At 38.4% G+C, this 18,240-nt stretch overlaps 2 protein-coding genes across 3 annotated transcripts in view; one reads left to right on the forward strand and one right to left on the reverse strand.

Annotated features, from left to right (window-relative positions):
• The first annotated feature begins 754 nt into the window (after positions 1-754).
• Positions 755-2,262, forward strand: LOC132571498 (three prime repair exonuclease 2-like). The gene is given in 3 exon segments (XM_060238299.1): positions 755-1,017; positions 1,020-1,355; positions 1,795-2,262. Coding segments are annotated over 3 exon segments (993 nt in total). The 5' UTR covers positions 755-758; the 3' UTR covers positions 2,193-2,262.
• A 5,162-nt stretch (positions 2,263-7,424) lies between these two features.
• The window catches only part of SHISA5 (shisa family member 5), a 62,619-nt gene continuing 51,803 nt past the window's right edge, over positions 7,425-18,240 (reverse strand). For both annotated transcript variants that reach the window (XM_060239895.1, XM_060239896.1), the window contains 3 exons: positions 17,242-17,360; positions 12,771-12,989; positions 7,425-10,665 (listed from right to left, as the gene is read on the reverse strand). In XM_060239895.1, the coding sequence (XP_060095878.1) occupies positions 10,589-10,665; positions 12,771-12,989; positions 17,242-17,360 (415 nt within the window). In that variant the 3' untranslated portion in view covers positions 7,425-10,588. The remainder of the gene's footprint in view (positions 10,666-12,770; positions 12,990-17,241; positions 17,361-18,240) is intronic.

The raw sequence follows: 18,240 nt of genomic DNA on the forward strand, positions 1-18,240 counted from the left end.
AAGCACTCTAAAAGCTAGTTCATAACTGTGTTATCAGAGTTGGCTCACAACTTGACCAAAAGCTGGGAACTAAACTCAACTTGACTCATCTTTCTTGATTCCCACTTTCATTGCATTGTGTGAAACAGAACTCCCACACAGTGAGCTCTTGGATGAAAGATGCAGGAGTTCCACCACACATTAAAATCGTAGTGGAAAAAGAAATAGCATGGAGTCAGACACATCTTTTCCTGTTTCTGTGTAACTTGGATTAAGATACAAGTTATCTTAAACTTTGTGTGATATTTTAGAAATTATATGTTTAGTCAGTCTCTGAACATGTGGCCTCAAGCACATTAAATAATGCTCTAACAAACTTAAGAGTGAAATCAGTCCAAAAGAAAAAGAAAAGAAAAAGAGCCACTGAGACTCAATTCAGAATGGTGCTGCATTTTTAGGCTTTGCTGTGCTTAGGAGCCACCATTTTATTTATTATGTATTTTATAGTTTTGATTACGTCTTTATTTTTGAGAACCATTTCATATATATTTGTGTGGGCAGGCAGAAACATTTTAAACAAACATGTACGTGTATTTTTAATACTTTCTGGCAGCCAATATAACATGATAAAAGTTATGCGCAGTTTTGATGTGTTTTTTGCGATTTTGAGAGCTAATTTTGACTTTAAATGGAAAAACAGAAGAAATAAAGTATAATAACTACACATGGATAATGCAATCTCATCTTTCCCCAATTTTCCCTTGTCCTAAGTATCCAGCATGTGTACATCCTGTGACCCTCCTCAAAAACCTATTGAGAAGTTTGTTTTTATGGATAAAGAAGCAACAGGGTTGCCACCCTCACAACCTAAAATTGCAGAAATGTGCTTATTTGCTGTGAATAGGCATGCTTTTGAGAATCCTCAATACAGCAATTCTTCTCCTAGATCAGTTCCATTATTTCCTTGTTTTGTGTACGAACTCTGCATCGGTATTGATCCAGACAAACCCTTTACCTCTGGAGCAAGTTCCATTACAGGACTAATGAAGCTTTTGCTGAAAACAAAAAGCAAACCTTTAACATACACATTATGCACATGATTGCAGATTTTTTCAGTCGGCAATACTCACCAATCTGTTTAGTAGCACACAGTGGCTGTAATTATGATTTTCCTCTGTTGAAAGCTGAATTATCTGCACTGGGTATCTCAGCTCTTGATGAAAACTATTGTGCAGATCCCATTAAAGCCATGAAAGCACTGGACAAAGAGACTAACCAGCTCCACCAGTTTATATATCATCCTAACCCATTTAGCAGCAAGAAAAATTACAAGCTTCATGATTTATACTTTAAATTCTACAAAGTATATCCTTTGAACAGTTGAAGAGGGACCCCTGAATAATTATGAATGCCCCTATAATTATAATAATTGAAAATAAGGTTTTGCCTTTAACAGCAAAGAGAATGTTTGGTGCAATATTTGAAGAGCTGTAATTGTTAGACAAGCAGGCAGTCCAAATGGGTGTAAGACACAGATGGGTACTGATAGAGGCCCTCTGAGGAAGCTCCTTAGAGATAAGCAGACATGCTGGAATAAGCAAACTATCAGGGAGAAGGGGAGGAGAGAAGTGAATCAGATAACGTGTAAAGGGGCCAGGCTGAGGGTTCGCTTTTGGTTAAAGCTGATGTTTTGAGAAGGGTCCGGGGTTCATTATTTTTGGGAGCCTATATGCTCAAATGAACCTGCTTTGATGTCAAAGCAAAATACCTAATTTTTCAATCAGTAAGTGTGTGTCTCGCTTATTCCTCTGCTACACAGTCACAGTGCAGAAAGAGATGTCATTACACTAATAAGAGTCTTTCAGCAACGTGCCAGAGACTTTATGCACTGGATGGATTCAAATGCAAGGCAGTTTAAGACCATTAGAGCAATGTACAAAGGAAATGAGAGGTGTGCTTCTGTTTCCAAAACACCTTCGAATCTTCATAATCCCAGTTCTTTATGGGTACAACCGCCTCGGCAGAGGCTAGCTACAACATATTCTTTTCCAGTAGGTGATGCCGAAGTATCCTTAAGAGAGAATATTGTTAAGCAAGAGGGTGATCCATACAGACCACTCAAGAATACTGATATTCCTGATGAAATTAATATTTTGCTGTGTCTTCTTGGATTAGCAATAGTCATATGGGTTGTACTCAGAAATCCTGTATAAATGCAAAATGTAGTTTGGTTTTTGCATACAGTTAAGTGACTCAAAGGTTACCAAACAATATTTTCCAGTTGCCATTATCAAGTTTTCCTTTAAAGTTCTGGGCTTTTCCTTTATATATTGTTATAATCGATTTTCTTAGTCTTAATAATAACTTGGTTTTTCAAAACTAGGATTGTAATGTGATTTTTTGGTTACTTTTCTGTCACACTGGGTAGAATGGAAAAGAGTAGAATATAAACCCATTACAATAATGTAAATACATACGTAGTGCACAGAGGAAAGAGTACTTTGGCATGATGGGGCCATTTGTAGGAGAACGCCAATACTTGAGAAAGATGAAACAAGTGGGGGGTGGGGAAGCCACCAGGTCCCAATAACTCAGATTCTAAGGAACGAGTAATCTAGGATGAGATAGATTTGCAAAACAAAGACAGAATTTCCTGTGGGATGCAAAAAGTTTGGAAAGCAATATGCAACTGATAAATGAAGGGATAAGGAAATGTAACAAATATTTAAGAAAGAAGATGGGTTTATTGGCTTAAATGTTACCATAGACGTCTAGATTAGGGTTGCTAGGTCCAATTCGAGAAATGTCTAGGGGCTCTGGGAGTGGAGCCAGGAGACTTTGGGGATGGAGCTGGGTTGTGAGAAGCAGAACTGAACAAGCACAGAGGGAATTCTGGCCATCACATTTGAAGGGACTGCACACCTTTAAATGCCTTCCTTCTATTGGAAATAATTAAGGGTGGGGGCACCTTCTTTTGGGGCTCATAGAATTGGACCTCCAGTCCAATCTTCTTGAAACTGGGAGGGGGGGGGTGTTTAAAGGAGAGGCACCAGATGCTATGCTGAAAATTTGTTGCCTTTACATTAAAAAAAACAGCTCCCCCAGAGCCCTAGATACCCATAGATTGATTCTCCATTATACCCTATGGAACCAGTCTCCATAGGGAATAATGGAATGCCCAGCAGAAATACCTCTCCCTCCCCCCTCCCTTCTGATGGCCCTGAAATGGGGGGAGGGCCTCCAAACGGGGATCCCCAGGCCCCAACTGGGGATTGGCAACCCTCTGATTCCTGAATTCATTGTTTTGTTTTGAGAAAAGGCAATTCAGGTTTTTGGTTATTGCTACAAAGCTCTTAATGGCCTTGTAACCTAATACCTGCAGGACTGCCTCTCCTGCTGTTCTCCACTGCAACAGCTTTGCTTATCTGAACAAAACCTAAAAGTGCCACCCTGGAAATGGGTAAGATTAGCAGGTGAATATGTGCTTCACAAATCCCCAACCTTGTTGAGCTTGTGGGCACTTTAGGGATTTTGGCAAAAGATAGTGGGCATGACTAAGAATGAAAAAAGAGGAGGAAATAAACTTAACCCAAACCAAATTGAATTAAGTACCTGGAGGTTGAGAAAATATAAATGTATAGGCCCAATAGTGCTGTTGGTAAAATTAAAAATATAAATAGTAACAAATGTTCAAAAATATGCATGTATTTATTTCACAGTAGATTAAAACCAGACATTGGCCTTCACAGTAGCCTTAGTTATCATTGATAATGTACAATGACATCCAAAAGTAAAACAGAATTGCACTAACTTGCAATAGTTGTTCATCTATGTCTTCTGTGCAGACACATGCTCTGGTCAGGCCAGCCTCAGATAGTAGCTTCCTTAGGAACTGAAGACTCCCCCTGGAGCGACACAATGGCTTTTCCCACTCAAACCATCACATGCTCCAGAGGTGCACTCCCCCCTTTCCCTCAGTTCCTGCTTGTCTGCTGTGAACTCTCAAACAGTGTAAGCATAGGAACAAAATTAAGAAGAGTGCAGGAGGGGGGGAATGTGCGTCTGTACAGCAAACATCAATGAACAACAGTTACAGATAGGTGCAACTCTTCACCTTCTGTCTTCAGTGGAGCCCCACATTGGGATTCTAGCAAGCTACTCACCAGTAGGTGGTGGGGTGATGCTCTGACTGAAACAATGATTTTAGTACAGCCTTTCCCATATCAGCATCTTTCCTACAGGTCAAGTGCATAGTGTTTCATGCAAGTGTATTCAGCTATGATTCACCCTTGCAGATATTAATAAGAGGAACTCTGTGAAAGAAGGCAGCCAAGGAACCCAAAGCCCTGTCCAAGGCTGACTTGTGCATGTGCAGTCCCAATGTGTGTCTGCACAGAAGCCATTGATGAACAAAGGGCATGCTGCTATGATGGATTTGTCAGGGACAAGCACATTTTCCTAGTCAACCAACTGGCAGAGAATGGTCCAAAACTTTAAGTTCTTCTGACTGAATAGATTCAGACAGGAAACCCATGGGTGGGCATCATGCTACCCTGCACATGACTGGTTTACTGAACAGCTGAACTAAACAAAAAAGTGGCCAGAAATGGAGGTGCTTGAACACAGAATCTGGTTTGTGAAGAATTCCTAGCCATGGAACAGCAAGAAAAGCCTATTTAGACAGTTACCAGAAGGTTCTTCCACTAAGAGGTTCTACTTTTTCACCCTATTTACAACAGCTACTTGGAAAATTGCATATGGCTTTTTCCTCTGTAATGGTAGTGTTTAAAATATAATAAAACATATAACAACAAATAATCTCAGAGGAAGCTGAGTTAAATAAAAATAGTTCTAATTTTGAACATGTTCGCTTTTACTAAGCCTGAAGTCATGTTCTCAGAATTCCCAGAGGGCAGATTTAAAAAATTATGAAGAATTCAGGCTTTGTGTGTGTGTGTGCGTGCAGTGATTAGAAATAAAACTGGAAAGTAATTGTAAACTGCTCCTGCTACAATGGATTCAAAAGTATAGTTAGTTACATGTCATTCAGTTCCCAGTTTTCTGCTTCTCTTCACTGAACAGCCTCTTTGATGCAACAATGTAATGCTTTCTGCTTTACTATATATTTCTGAGATTTGGGAATGCTGCTCTTGGTGGCAGCTGCACAGCTCCTGTAATTTCTAGTTTGCTCTAAAATAACTGAATGCCAAGGACTCAGTATCACTGAGGAACTTCTAAATTATTTGTATGAACTTCTATCATTATTTTCTGGGGAACCTCAAGACCTGACAGCTGTTAATGAAGTAGCAAATATCATTTAGCAGCATGAAATTAGTCCATTGTAGTTTACAAGATTTTTTTTTTAATGTCAAAGGAAAGCGTTTTTTTTTTAAAGTAACAATATATATGAAACCTCAAGCCAGCTTCCAGACTAGTCACAGCACACAAAGGAGCATGGGCGGAAGAGGTAGTTCAGAGTGCATAACTAGTACCATGACTGTAATCCAAAAACACCTGTTTCCCCCAGTCAATTTATAGCAGAGGTGAGAATTGAACCAAGATCCTCATTTAGCATGAGGACAACTGTTCAGGGCTTTTGTAAAGATTGTTACAAGACTGTGTTACATGCCTAAGCACTAAAAGTTCCATATAAAATCTGTTATATATTTTTTTTTTTAATGAATAAGGTCCCAGGCACAATCCCTGGCATCTCTAGTAAGGCTTTTCATCTTCTTGACATTTTAAGAGGGAAGATTATCTGTTAGTCAGATTTCATACACCAACAATAGCACAGAAAGCTTGTTCAAAGAGCACTAAAACAGTGTTTCCACACTGGACACATTTTGCAGTTCTAGCCGCTTTTGTATAAAGAAGAATATGGACAACTTTTCAGTGTTCTATGCCGTATTTATACTAAATATGAGAGAGCATATTTAGAGAGTATTTGCTAGCATTGTGAGAATCAGTAGGCTCTGCACCATATCAACATAATTTTAAATGACTGGCTGGCTCCTTTTATGAACAGAAAATTAAAAACTAGAGGATATTACTCCAGAGGAGGATCAACTAAGAACAATTCTTGACAACGAGTCATCATGAAATGGGCTTACATCTGGATGCTCATCAGGCTGGAACTTCTTGCAGAAGCTGTTTTACAGGACTGGGACTTTTCTTACTTTTGCTACAAGTTTATATCTATTGTGGTAATACCTCAGTTACTGAATAAGTTGTTGGGAAACTCTATAAGTGTGTATTATACTTAGTAGCCATTATTCACAGTGAATTTTTTTTACATTCTATAGGTAAGCCTATAAACTTTATTTATTACATCTATGAATTGGCTAATCCCCACAATTGTGGGGCCGTAGGCGATGTGCAGTATTATCAAAATAAAAATATAAAATCAAAATCATTGCATATAATACATTAGTTTAAAATCAAGTGGTGGAATTTACAGTCCCTTCCCATTTCCAGCCTGTGAACACATCATGGAAGGGAAGGGGAGAGGAATTAGATCAGTCTTTTAATGTGTCACTGTATGCCAAGTATTCTAACACCAGAAATCATTGTTCCACAAATTTGGAGTTATAATGAACAGTCTTTGGCAATGACACTTGATCTACTGTCTTTTCTTTTTTTTTACTTTTAAAGAAAATTTTATTGAGATTAGTCATTGCATACAAAGATCTCGATACCAGTAACATCACGAATATGAGTGCATATTCCAACAGTAATAAGACAATGTAAAAGATGCAAAAACAAGTATAACATTATATGGTCAATATATATATGACAAAAAACCCAATAAAGATAGGAGCAGCTAACACACTCAAAACCCAACCTAATAACATTTTTAGTAAATTACAATTTTTAATACGGAAGCAAACTCTTCTTTAGATGCCAAGTATTCAAGGAACAGGAACCAAGTAGAAACAAAAGCTGATTCAAAACAAATATTTGTTTTCGGTAAAACAGAGTCAGTAATCTTTTCCATTACACAGAATTCGCATACTTTACCAATCCATTCAGAGACTGATAATCTGGTATTAACCTTCCAAGATCTAGCCAGAGTAATCCTAGCTGCTGCACAGAACATTTCTATGAGGTCTTTGTTGGTTGGGCATGTGGAACTATAGGTCCATAAGTTAAGGAGTAATACTTCAGCTTCCAAAGGTAATATAAAAGAAGTTACTTGATAAGTGATGTTAATGACTGAAGACCAGAAAGCTTGAACAAATTTACAGCTCCACCAGCAGTGATTCACAGTGTTGTTTGTTATTATCTTTTACACAGTGATCCCAGCTTGGTTGTATATTTATACTAAAAGACATCCTTCCCCAAGGTCTCCAACCACTGTTCAAGATGAGACCACCAATCCAGGAAAAGTCAAATTTAAGTCCCATTGAAGTTTGTGAGACTAAGCAACCATAACAATTTCAAAGAGATTTTGATTGCAATCAAATTTATTTGTATTGATGACTGTCTTTTACATGGAAAAGACTGGATACCATATTTATGCTAAATTGTGTAATAACATGATTTTAAAACAAGTCTATTTTAATAATCTACATTTATTACAAAGAACTGTGAACATCATGCCAATCCTCTGAATAGGTCTTCTTCACTATGGGAAACAAACTAAGTACAAAGCAGAATTATAAAAACCAAGAATGTATACAAGATTTGTAAGATTCATTGATATAGTACATTGATTTAACTTGCTAGAACATTCTGAAAAGGCACTTTCAAACAACAGGAGTAAAAACTGAATATGTACGATTCAAAGTTCAAGTTCCATTTCCTTTCTGCTTTAGTTTGTATAAAAAAGTAATAATTAAATTGACACATTTACTGCACTGAATTAAGAGACTCTCTTCATAATTACATGTAATTGCAACTGATTTCAATAGGACTGGTGATCCGCTGTAGAATTACCTAGAGAAATACAAGCAAATACTGTCATGGACAAATTCTGTTTTTAGTTATACATTCATAACATTTGACTATCAACTGGATTGCAGGGCTCACAATGATGGCTAAATAATGCCACAATATAAAAAAGAATCCACCAAGCACAGAGATATCACTGATATGCCTCATAGCAAGAGGAGTTCTTGTTTGTGATGTAATGTAGGATATGTACAACCAGACAGCTGCATTGTACTAGCTCCCATCACTTTGATGCCTTCAAGAGGACTGAAGAACACTTTTCCAGCAGTAATGTGTAAGCTGTTACTTATACATTAAGAAAGAAAAATAAAGCTTAAAAAAATTAAAAAGATTATAACACATGGAAATCTATAAACATCTCTCTGTTTCTAGTAAGTATTACCTGTTTCAAGTCTCCCCTCCCCATCCTTTTTCATTTCACACTAAACTCACTGGGATAGAAATGTATCTTACATTATTTGTAATCAGAAATCTTTCTTACTCTACATTACTATTATGTGGACAAAATATGCACAAGGCAAAGGGGTGCGTTTTATGAACACACAGGGCTATGCTTACATCAATAACAGTCACAACAAAACAACAGGAAGAACAATGACCAACAAAGGGGTACAAAGGTTACAGTAACTCTCCTCAAATAGTTTTCTACACAGACTGAGAAACACAGGCATTACAACTTTGTAACTTTAGAAGCAATCTGTAATAAAGAGATCCTAAAATAGGAATGTATCAATACTTGTTTCTTTCTTTTCATTGCGCCCCCCCCCCCCCCAAACAAGTACATTAGCAGTTTTTGGTGTCTTGGTACCTGACAGAGTTCTGTACTTGGATACCTTCCCAATGAACAATACAGGAATGAGAACTACATGTGCCGTAAATTATGCAGGAGAATTATATCAATGTTCCTTTAATTCCCACTGATTTCAGAAATGCTTTACAAAAATGCTTAAAAAGGATAACACTCTTTCTTAGTTTATGCACCCTAAATTTTATGAGACTGTATATATCAGAACAACAAATGAAAGATAAGGGGGAAGATAAGACTGTTGCTTCATGCCTTAAATTGTATCTTGAAGATAAAAAATGACAACTGCATTTTTTGTGAGAATGACAAATAAAAAAAGATAAGAACATAACTATACTTCTTTAGAGTGTCAAGAGCAGAAAACAACCTTCTATCTCAGTTTTTAAAAAGCTTTTAGAATAATGAAAATGTTAGCCAACCATACAAGCACAAGGTTTAAAACAATTTGGATACTTCATCAACCATCAAAAGCTAGAAAACTACCTGTTAAAATTTCACTGGTTTTTAAAAATAATATACATGGCCATTTCCCAATTTTAGGTCGCTTTCAAAGTCCCCATTTAACTTTAAAAACCATAACTTCTCTGATATACTTTCAGTAATTTACTACATAATTTGGTCTCAACATTTAACAAGTAAACAAGAAATGGCTTTTCATCTTATGCATACTGTCAGCAAGTCCCTGATTCTATGTTGCCATTTTCTTTTTTTTTATCCAGCCAAGTTTGACATTAGTCAGCTAAAGCTATCAGCACAAGTATGCAGGTACACTGTTGGGCAAAACACAGATTTTAGTGCTTAAAACATATTAGTTCTCAGATTTGTTCTTCTCAGGACTATAACATTTAATTTGAAGGATATCTTCCATCTGAAGCATCTCTTTTAGCATACATGTTATAGAACACAAAGCATGTGCAAAGTAGCTTTTATGTTCCAATAATACAAGATATATATTCTTATTTTTCAAAGTTACTGGCTTCAGAATCCAAACTAACAGGCAAGATTAAGAAAACTGAGGAATTAATTTTCAGATGAAAAAACGGATTCTTCTATAATGGCTGGAAATATTCTTTTGTGTACAACATACATATACCCTGAAATAACAAAACCCTAAACAATGTTTTCATTTAAGAGTTCTTATTCAGTGTCATTCAAGCTGAGACATTTTACTTTTGGTATACTTATAGCAGAAAGAAAAAAAATATTGCAAGGATAAAAACGGAAATGCTTTTAAAGTGAAGCACCAAGAAAAGAAAAGAAAAGTCACATGGCTGACATTAAAATTCAGAAAAGTTTACAGTGAAGTGAACAACCACATAAAAAGCTGCACATAGGACAAAAATACAGAAAAATTACACATCAACGTTGCACTATTCCTTGCTAAAAGCTACATTCTACCAAACAATATTTCCATTTGAAGTCACTTTATGACAGCAGTCCAAAACAAACCAACCAACCTACATACCCCACAATAGACTTTAAACAGATTTTGCAGAGGCATACCTCTCATTTTCTCTGACAAGCAGAATTATGAGTGCTACTCATCTTATCATGAACATTTCCTTTGACTAAACCTCAAAGGATTGCAGGATATTTATCTGTTATTTCCATTTGGAATTGTTCTTGCTTTCATCTCTTTCTAACTCCAAATATCTGTTTTATTTGTATGAGGTGTAGGAAAGTAAATCCAAGTGAAGGATATATTTTTCCCTTTTGTGGTAAGGCATTGTTTAAAGACTACCATGTCTTGGTGATTGCCCCCTCCCCTTGTAACAGAACAGTATTTTAAGATAGCGTGCCTTAGGACGGATTCAGTTTGAAGCAATCTGTGCAGACACACAGCAGGTGGTCCATTTAATAAGAAGGCTTTGGAGGGTCCATATATGCTGGGTTATAGGGTGGCTGAACTGTTGGATGGGAAGCTCCAGCACCTGTTGCAAAACAAGATAATATTTTAAAATTTATAAATTTATTTATTTCCTTTCTTCCTGGCTTACTTTACAATATACTATCTTAAAATTTCCTGTCACTTTCCTTCATGACTTGTAGTTTCACACTCAAAACAGATAAGACAGGGGGGGGGGGGGATCCTTGCCAGATCTCCCCAAATTCTTTTTAAGCACAACTACAGCTACACAAGGGATGATAAAGCAGACAGAATTTAACTTTTTCCAGATCTGTCCAATTTTACTCATTGGATCTGGGCATTTCCCAATACTATTATACACCTTTAAAGAAAAAGGGAAAGAAAGACTGGTGCCCATCTTTTCTTCCTCTTATTTTAGACTAACAGCAGCAAAGGGATTTCATTAATGAAACTGGACAGGATTGGGCAAGTTAAAAAATTGTCCATCATCCAGATCCTAATTGGGACCCTATGTAGCTGCAATGGTTAAAAGAAAAAGGCTGGGTGATGGATGGTCTTCCTCATAGTCTAGTTTGGCCCTTTCAGAGATTTAAATTTATTTAAGAATTCAAGAAGCATTTCCACCCTGATCTTTAAGATTTTCCAAGCAAACTGTATCCCTTATAAAGCAAGTATTCAAATGTAACCAATTGCCACAATAATGGACAAAGTAACTTGTAAATAACTGCCAAAATGCTTTCATAAATTAATATAACACAAGAATATAAGAAGCCATGTTGGATCAGGCCAATGGTCCATCCAGTGCAACACTCTGTATCACACAGTGACACTGAATTAGATTATTTCCAGTTCTGTGGTATGCAACAGTGAAAAATAGCACATTATAGATCAATTTTAAAAACAGTAAATCACAAAGACACTTGCAAATGATTAAATAAAGGGTTAATTTTAATAACAATGGGGGAGGAGGAAGCTTGAGATCATAACTGTTGTCTTTTTGCTTGCTAAACACCTTTTAAGTTCCAGTTTCTACAGCTATACTCTTTCCTATGCACCCTTAAAATGTCTTCAGGGCAAAGAAATCTTGTTTACAGCTATCCTGTGCCTGTAGGGTCCCATATTCAGTAAAATGGGAAAGGGATGTATGAAGGAGAAGAAAATCTTCCTGGGGCTGCCAAGGGGAAGGGGCAGCAGGTGTGAGAAACTTACAAAGTAGATATCACAGAATGGGAGAATGGAGGAAGTTGTCTAAGGAACAAGGAAGTGTTGATGGACCAAAGGGGTCAATTTCATTCCTATCTGATAAGGTAGAGGGTGCAGTGTAGACAGTGACATTGAATGCAATTATCAGGGGCAAGGAAAGAAGATGACCCCCTCATAGCTCCTATCAGAAAGTCTGGGCTGCTGGGAAGGCACTTGGACAGGCAAAGAGAAGATGCCTGCAACTAAGCACTCACTCTGTTGTATCTCTAGAAGAGTGCAGAAGGTGTGTTGGAGACCTGAGGCAATCAGTGGGAGGAGAATGCATATATGTACCTCTCTTGAGGTGCACAATTGGGGGGGGGGGGAGTAAGCATTTTTCAGTTTTCCTGATGCACAATAGTGAAATTTTGAGCTAATTTGACACATCAATTTAAACATAAAAAATTGGATCATAAAGAATAAACAAGATCAGGAAATGAATACATCATCATCAGTTCCAATATTGCTGGTGGCTAAAAGGAAAATGGTTCAGACTCATTGAAATGAATGGCTCTTCTCCGTAAACATTTGCTGTTTGGGGATGGGGCACTGTGGGACTTTAATCACAACAGTAGGTACTTTAAACCCCACCCTGGGACCACAACTATAATTCCTCAGAAGTGCGAAAGGATCCAAGAATACAAGCAGAGAGAGTATCTGTGTGTGCTCAAGAAATAATTAATATGGCATTGGTTAAATGGCTTTTTAATTAAAAGAGCAAACATGAATAATCTTTTAAACATTTTTTGTACTGAACATGCACATTGAACAGTTAAAGGAAGGCCACTATGTGTGGCAGGAGAGCTTGCGTAAGTAAACCACTACAGTTAATAAGAATGTGCTTCCTTTTTTTTTGTCACCAGGCCACTTAAGGATGGAAAATCAATGGTTTCAGATGCTTTCCTTGAACAAATTTGGTCTCCTTACCTGCCATTGTTTCGTGGTAGGCTGGTGGTCCTGCAGGCTGCATAGGGTAAGGTGGAGGATACTGTGTTGGGTAGGGTGCTGCTGGCATTCCAGGCTGTGGCTGCACTGGCACAGGACTATATCCTGCATGGTAACCTCCAGGGTAGCCTGGTGCTATCCCAGGCTGCTGCGGATATGGCACTTGCACCACAGTAGTGGCTGTAGTGGTTGTTACAACAGCTGCAAAACCAGAAGGAAAGTCAGGAAGGTGTGCAATTTATGAAGAAAGAACTTCCTAAACAACCTTTTTTCCTCTTTTCACTTTCCCCTCCATGACTTTTCAGCAACTTAGCAGCAGGCATTTCATTTCTGAGTAATCCCCAGTACATGTTTGTGATAGAGAAGTAGAAGGGAAGGTGAAACAAAGAGGCTTATTGTGCAATCCTAGGCAGAGTTACTCCAGTCTAAATCCAATTAAATCAATAATAGATAGTGCCCTGCAGACTTAATCTCTCTTCACATCAAGTCCTTGTCAATTATTCTTCCAAGCAGATCCTTCTTTTTAAACCTAGTTACTGGCTTTCTCAGATAAATGGAACTCGCAATCCCAAACTTTTTATACTGACACCAGGTACAAAATTACAGTGGAACAGGATCTTGGGCTCTGATAAGTCCCATTAACTCATAACATGTTTCTTTAAATCACTTTAAATTTATCTACAGTAAAATCAATTGTTTCCAAAACATCTTCAGCACAAAAGGCACAAAGCTATAATTAACCATCTTTCTCAGGTGGCACTGTGACAATTTACTGTATTATTTTCACAAGAGTGGATAGGTTTAAATCACCCAGAAAAAGCCTAAATCTAAACAATGAATTTAAATCCAATTTCCTGTTAATACATCACGTCCTTAAAAATTCTGTATATTACTTGGTTAGTTTACTCTCATGTATGCCAGAAGCAAGTGCTAATGGTTATAATAGTTATCAGAGCTTATTTTGTAGCAGGAACTGCTTTGCATATTAGGCAATACACTCCCGATGTAGCCAGTCCTCCTGGAGTTTACAGTAGGCTAGGGTTGCCAATCCCCAGGTGGGGGCAGGGGATCCCCCGGTTTGGAGACCCTCCTCCCACTTCAGGGTCATCAGAAAGCGGGGGGAGGGAAGGAAAATGTCTGCTGGGAACTCTATTATTACCTATGGAGGTTTATTCCCATAGAAAATCATGGAGAATTGATCTGCGGGTATCTGGGGCTCTGTGGGGGGTCTGTTTTTTGGGGTTGAGGCACCAATTTTTCAGTATAGCATCTAGTGCCTCTCCCCAAAATACCCCCAAGTTTCAAAAAGATTGGACCAGGGGGTTCAATTCTATGAGCCCCAAAAGAAGGTGCCCCTATCCTTCATTATTTCCTATGGAAGGAAGGAATTGAAAAGGTGTGCCATCCCTTTAAATGTGATGGCCAGAACTCCCTTTGGAGTTCAATTATGCTTGTCACAGCCTTGATCTTGGCTCCACCCCTAATGTCTCCTGGCTCCACCCCCAAAGTCCCCAGCTATTTCTTGAATTGGACTTGGCAACTCTACAGTAGGCCCTGTACTAAGAGCCCTGTAAGCTCTTTGGGGATTGGTAGGCTTCCCAACCCGCCCCCCCCGCCCTGGCGGGGGACCCCCGAATTTGCAGCCTCCTCCCCCGCTCTCAAAAAATCCGGAAGTAGCGGGGGGGAGAGAACATACGTGTAGGCATCATGTTGTTGTAGAGCTTCTGATCCGTTTGTAAAATGTGTGCCCCTTTAAGGCTGCGCAGGAAACAGGAAGGGCTTCATTGGAAAGGGTCAATAAGTTTCCATGGAGAACAGCCCCTCTCTTTCTTTTGCTTTCATTTTCACAGCAAGGAAAGTTCCGCAGGAAGATCTAGTAAGTATTTGTGTGTGAGAGAGAGGGAGGGGGCAGGGGATTCCCTGGTTTGGAGGCCCTCCCCCCCCTTTAGAAAGCGTGGGGGGAGGGAAATGTCTACTGGGCACTCTATTATTCCCTATGGAGAACGATTCCCATAGGGAATAGGGAATTGATCCGTGGGTATTGGGGGCTCCGGGGGGGCTATTTTTGAGGTAGAGGCACCAAATTTTTAGTATAGCATCTAGTGCCTCTCCCCAAAATACCCCCCAAGTTTCAAAACGATTGGACCAGAGGGTCCAATTCTATGAGCCCCAAAAGATGGTGCCCCTATCCTTAATTATTTCCTATGGAAGAAAGGCATTTAAAAAGGTGTGCTGTCCCTTTAAATGTGATGGCCAGAACTCCCTTGGAGTTCAATTATGCTTATCACATCCTTGTTCCTGGCTCCACCCCCAATGTCTCCTGGCTCCACCCCCAAAGTCCCCTGGTTCTGCCCCCAAAGTCCCCAGATTTTTCTTTAATTGGACTTGGCAACCCTAGGGATTGGCTACATCAGGGGGTGTGATCTAATATGCAAAGGAATTCCTGCTACAAAAAAGCCCTGTTAGTTATAATTTATATTCAATAGATTAAAAGAACATATCCTTGAAATTTTATAGGAAGTAGATATCCATTATCAACTGGATATCCATTATTAGAGAACTAAGCAAGCTGCAGAGTTGAGTTCAGATAGTTGAAGAAGATAAAAGGAATCAAGATCAATCAAGTGGGTACAATGGATAATCCTGTGTCATATACAAGATTACATCTCCTGGAGCTAATGAAACTAAGGATAACTTGCCAGTGGTAAATCCACAGCGTTACGCAGGCTATGATATGTAATCCTGGGCCTTGGAAATTTCTCTTCTCAGTGCTCTTTATCTCAATTTATATAAAAAGGAATATAAATCCATTTTTTAGAAATGCAAAGATTTGGAATGTATGTATTGATTTTTTTAAAATAATAAGATGTTGTTTTTAAAGTTTTAATAATAAATCAAATGCTTACAATATTTTACTTTGAAACAATAATATTAAAAACTGATTTAAAGAAATTAAAAACATGGTTTTATTATCCATCCTACTTGCTTTTTAGTAGAGAAGATCAAGATTATGGCTTCAAGCAGTACTACCATTCATTTATTTTTGTCTTTAGGAGAAAAATGAACAAATAGAGTTTCTCCTAACAACTCTTTTAAATAAACAACAGCAAAGTGAGAGAGAGAGAGTTTCATAATTTTCCCCAAACTTACCTACACACAGATTTCCCTCTCTTCTGTATAGCAGCAACTCTCAAACTCTTTGATGTGGGACCCCCTTCTTAATTTACTTATAACTTCTGGGCCAACTGGCAAAGTAACTGCCTGCTATCCCCTCTCCTCCCCGTATAACATGAAACACAGGATCCTTACCAGTTAACACTGAACAAGTTTAGAAGTATTTTCCATGTTTAGTCTTAATTAATACACAGCACTGCTAAGCAACCTTCGTTCTATACATATAAACCATCAAGCAAATCTTTACCTATAATTTAAAAAAAGATTACCAAGAATGTAACATAGTTTTTTCCGTCTTCATTTGCTCCATTAACTACTGTTACTAAATGTTCATGAAACCTTGCAATCTTCTAGTAACTAACTCCTATGCAGAGTTACTTCTGTCTAAGGTTTATTCTGCTCATGTAGTAGAATGAACTGCATCACTTTGGACTGCAGGTAAGGGAATATATTTTTCTGAGTTCTCTTCATTAATTATTCCCTGTAAGCAGGGCTTTCTTTGAGCAGGAACGCAGTCCCAGCTAGCCTGGTGTCAGGGGTGTGGCCTAATATGCAAATGAGTCCCTGCTGAGCTTTTTGCACAAAAAGCCCTGTGCAAAACAATGGTGGCACCAGGGGGTGTGGCTTAATATGCAAATGAGTTCCTGGTGGGCCTTTTCTACAAAACAATCCCTGCATGTAAGTGAAAATTAGCACAGAATGCAAAGGATTGCAATATAAACTCTTTGGCTATTTTCGCACACAGCTTACCACATGGTCACGTTCCTGTTCTCTCCGCAGCGTCTGTCGGATTTCCCATTATCTGCACCGGAGTTACAGGAAGTGTTGCGGCTTTTGCGTAGCAAATGTAAACTGGATTTTAGCGGTTTACGTTTGCTATGCAAAAGCTGCGGCACTTCCTGTAACTTCAGGGTAGATAATGGGAAATCCGACGGACGCTGCGGAGAGAACAGGAACGTGACCCCATGGTAAGCTGTGTGCGAAAATGGTCTTTCTCTGAAGGGCTGCTTATTTCCAGGGAGGCGTTACATGAGACAACATTTAAAATATGACAGTTCACACCTGCAATCTGAACGGTTACAGCCTTTTCTATCACGTTGTGCAAGTGTGCATAGAACAGGCACAGGATTTGACAAAATGCATTCTGCGCCTTGATCCCAGAATTATGCATTACTAATAAATTTCCTTGTCATGCACATTTCCTTTATTCTTCCAGTTTGGCAATGGCTCTCTTCTTTTTATTAGACAAAGCAAAAGAGAAGCATCAGACAATACTCACGCCTTGGTGTCCCTCGGCATGCTTTATACAAGCAGCAACAGGAGCAGGTGAAACAGAGGATGACGGTCACAACAAACAGCACAAAGAGTGTGACTCCAACTGCTACAAAAGTCCCAAAGCTGAAGGACAAAAAGACATCAGTTAATTAAAGTTTCTATACTACAGATTTTTATAAAATGGGTATTATACACAATTGAAAATACGTTTATTGTTCAACAGGATACTTAGAAAGAATCTTCAGTTAAAACGATAAATAGTAAAGGAATATGCAATGATTCCTTCTTAGATATCTGATCTAATTTATAGTAGAAAATGAAAACGCATGAATAGTAACTTTAAGTGACAGTATAAAATTTCGATTAGACTGATTTTCAGAGTACATTCTAAGAAAATAATCAAGACCATGTACTTAAAAATGGTAAGTTCAGTGCCAAAAAATATTTCTGTGCAAAAATGATTTGCACTGTTCAGGGAAACAACCCCCCCTGCACCCAGCAACAAGGAAACAGATATGAACACACATCTGTATCAAAAAGAAGGAAGGAGAGGTGAAACATGAGCTGTCACATTATTATGAACATGTGTTATACTTCTCTTGTCAAGTTAGTAAACTTACCATCTGCAGAAGTCACCTGGCTGACCCACACTTGTATGCAGGGCTTTTTTTTTTTTTTGTAACAGGAACTCCTTTGCATATTAGGCCACACACCCCTGATGTAGCAAATCCTCCTGGAGTTTACAATAGGCCCTGTACAATGAACCCTGTAAGCTCTTGGAGGATTGGCTACATCAGGGGTGTGTGACCTAATATGCAAAGGAGTTCCTGCTACAAAAAAACCCCTGTTTGTATGTATCTGCCCTATTTTTTAAGTGGGACTCAGAAGGCAATTGCATAATCTGGGCACAAGATTACAAGTATGTAAAATTTATTTAGTGCTAGCAGTGAGGAAAGAAGAGTGGAGGGCAAGTCCAAGTAACCACAGAAAGAGTGAAGTGGCT

The sequence above is a fragment of the Heteronotia binoei genome, chromosome 5 (assembly GCF_032191835.1).
Source record: "Heteronotia binoei isolate CCM8104 ecotype False Entrance Well chromosome 5, APGP_CSIRO_Hbin_v1, whole genome shotgun sequence".
NCBI lineage: Eukaryota > Metazoa > Chordata > Lepidosauria > Squamata > Gekkonidae > Heteronotia > Heteronotia binoei.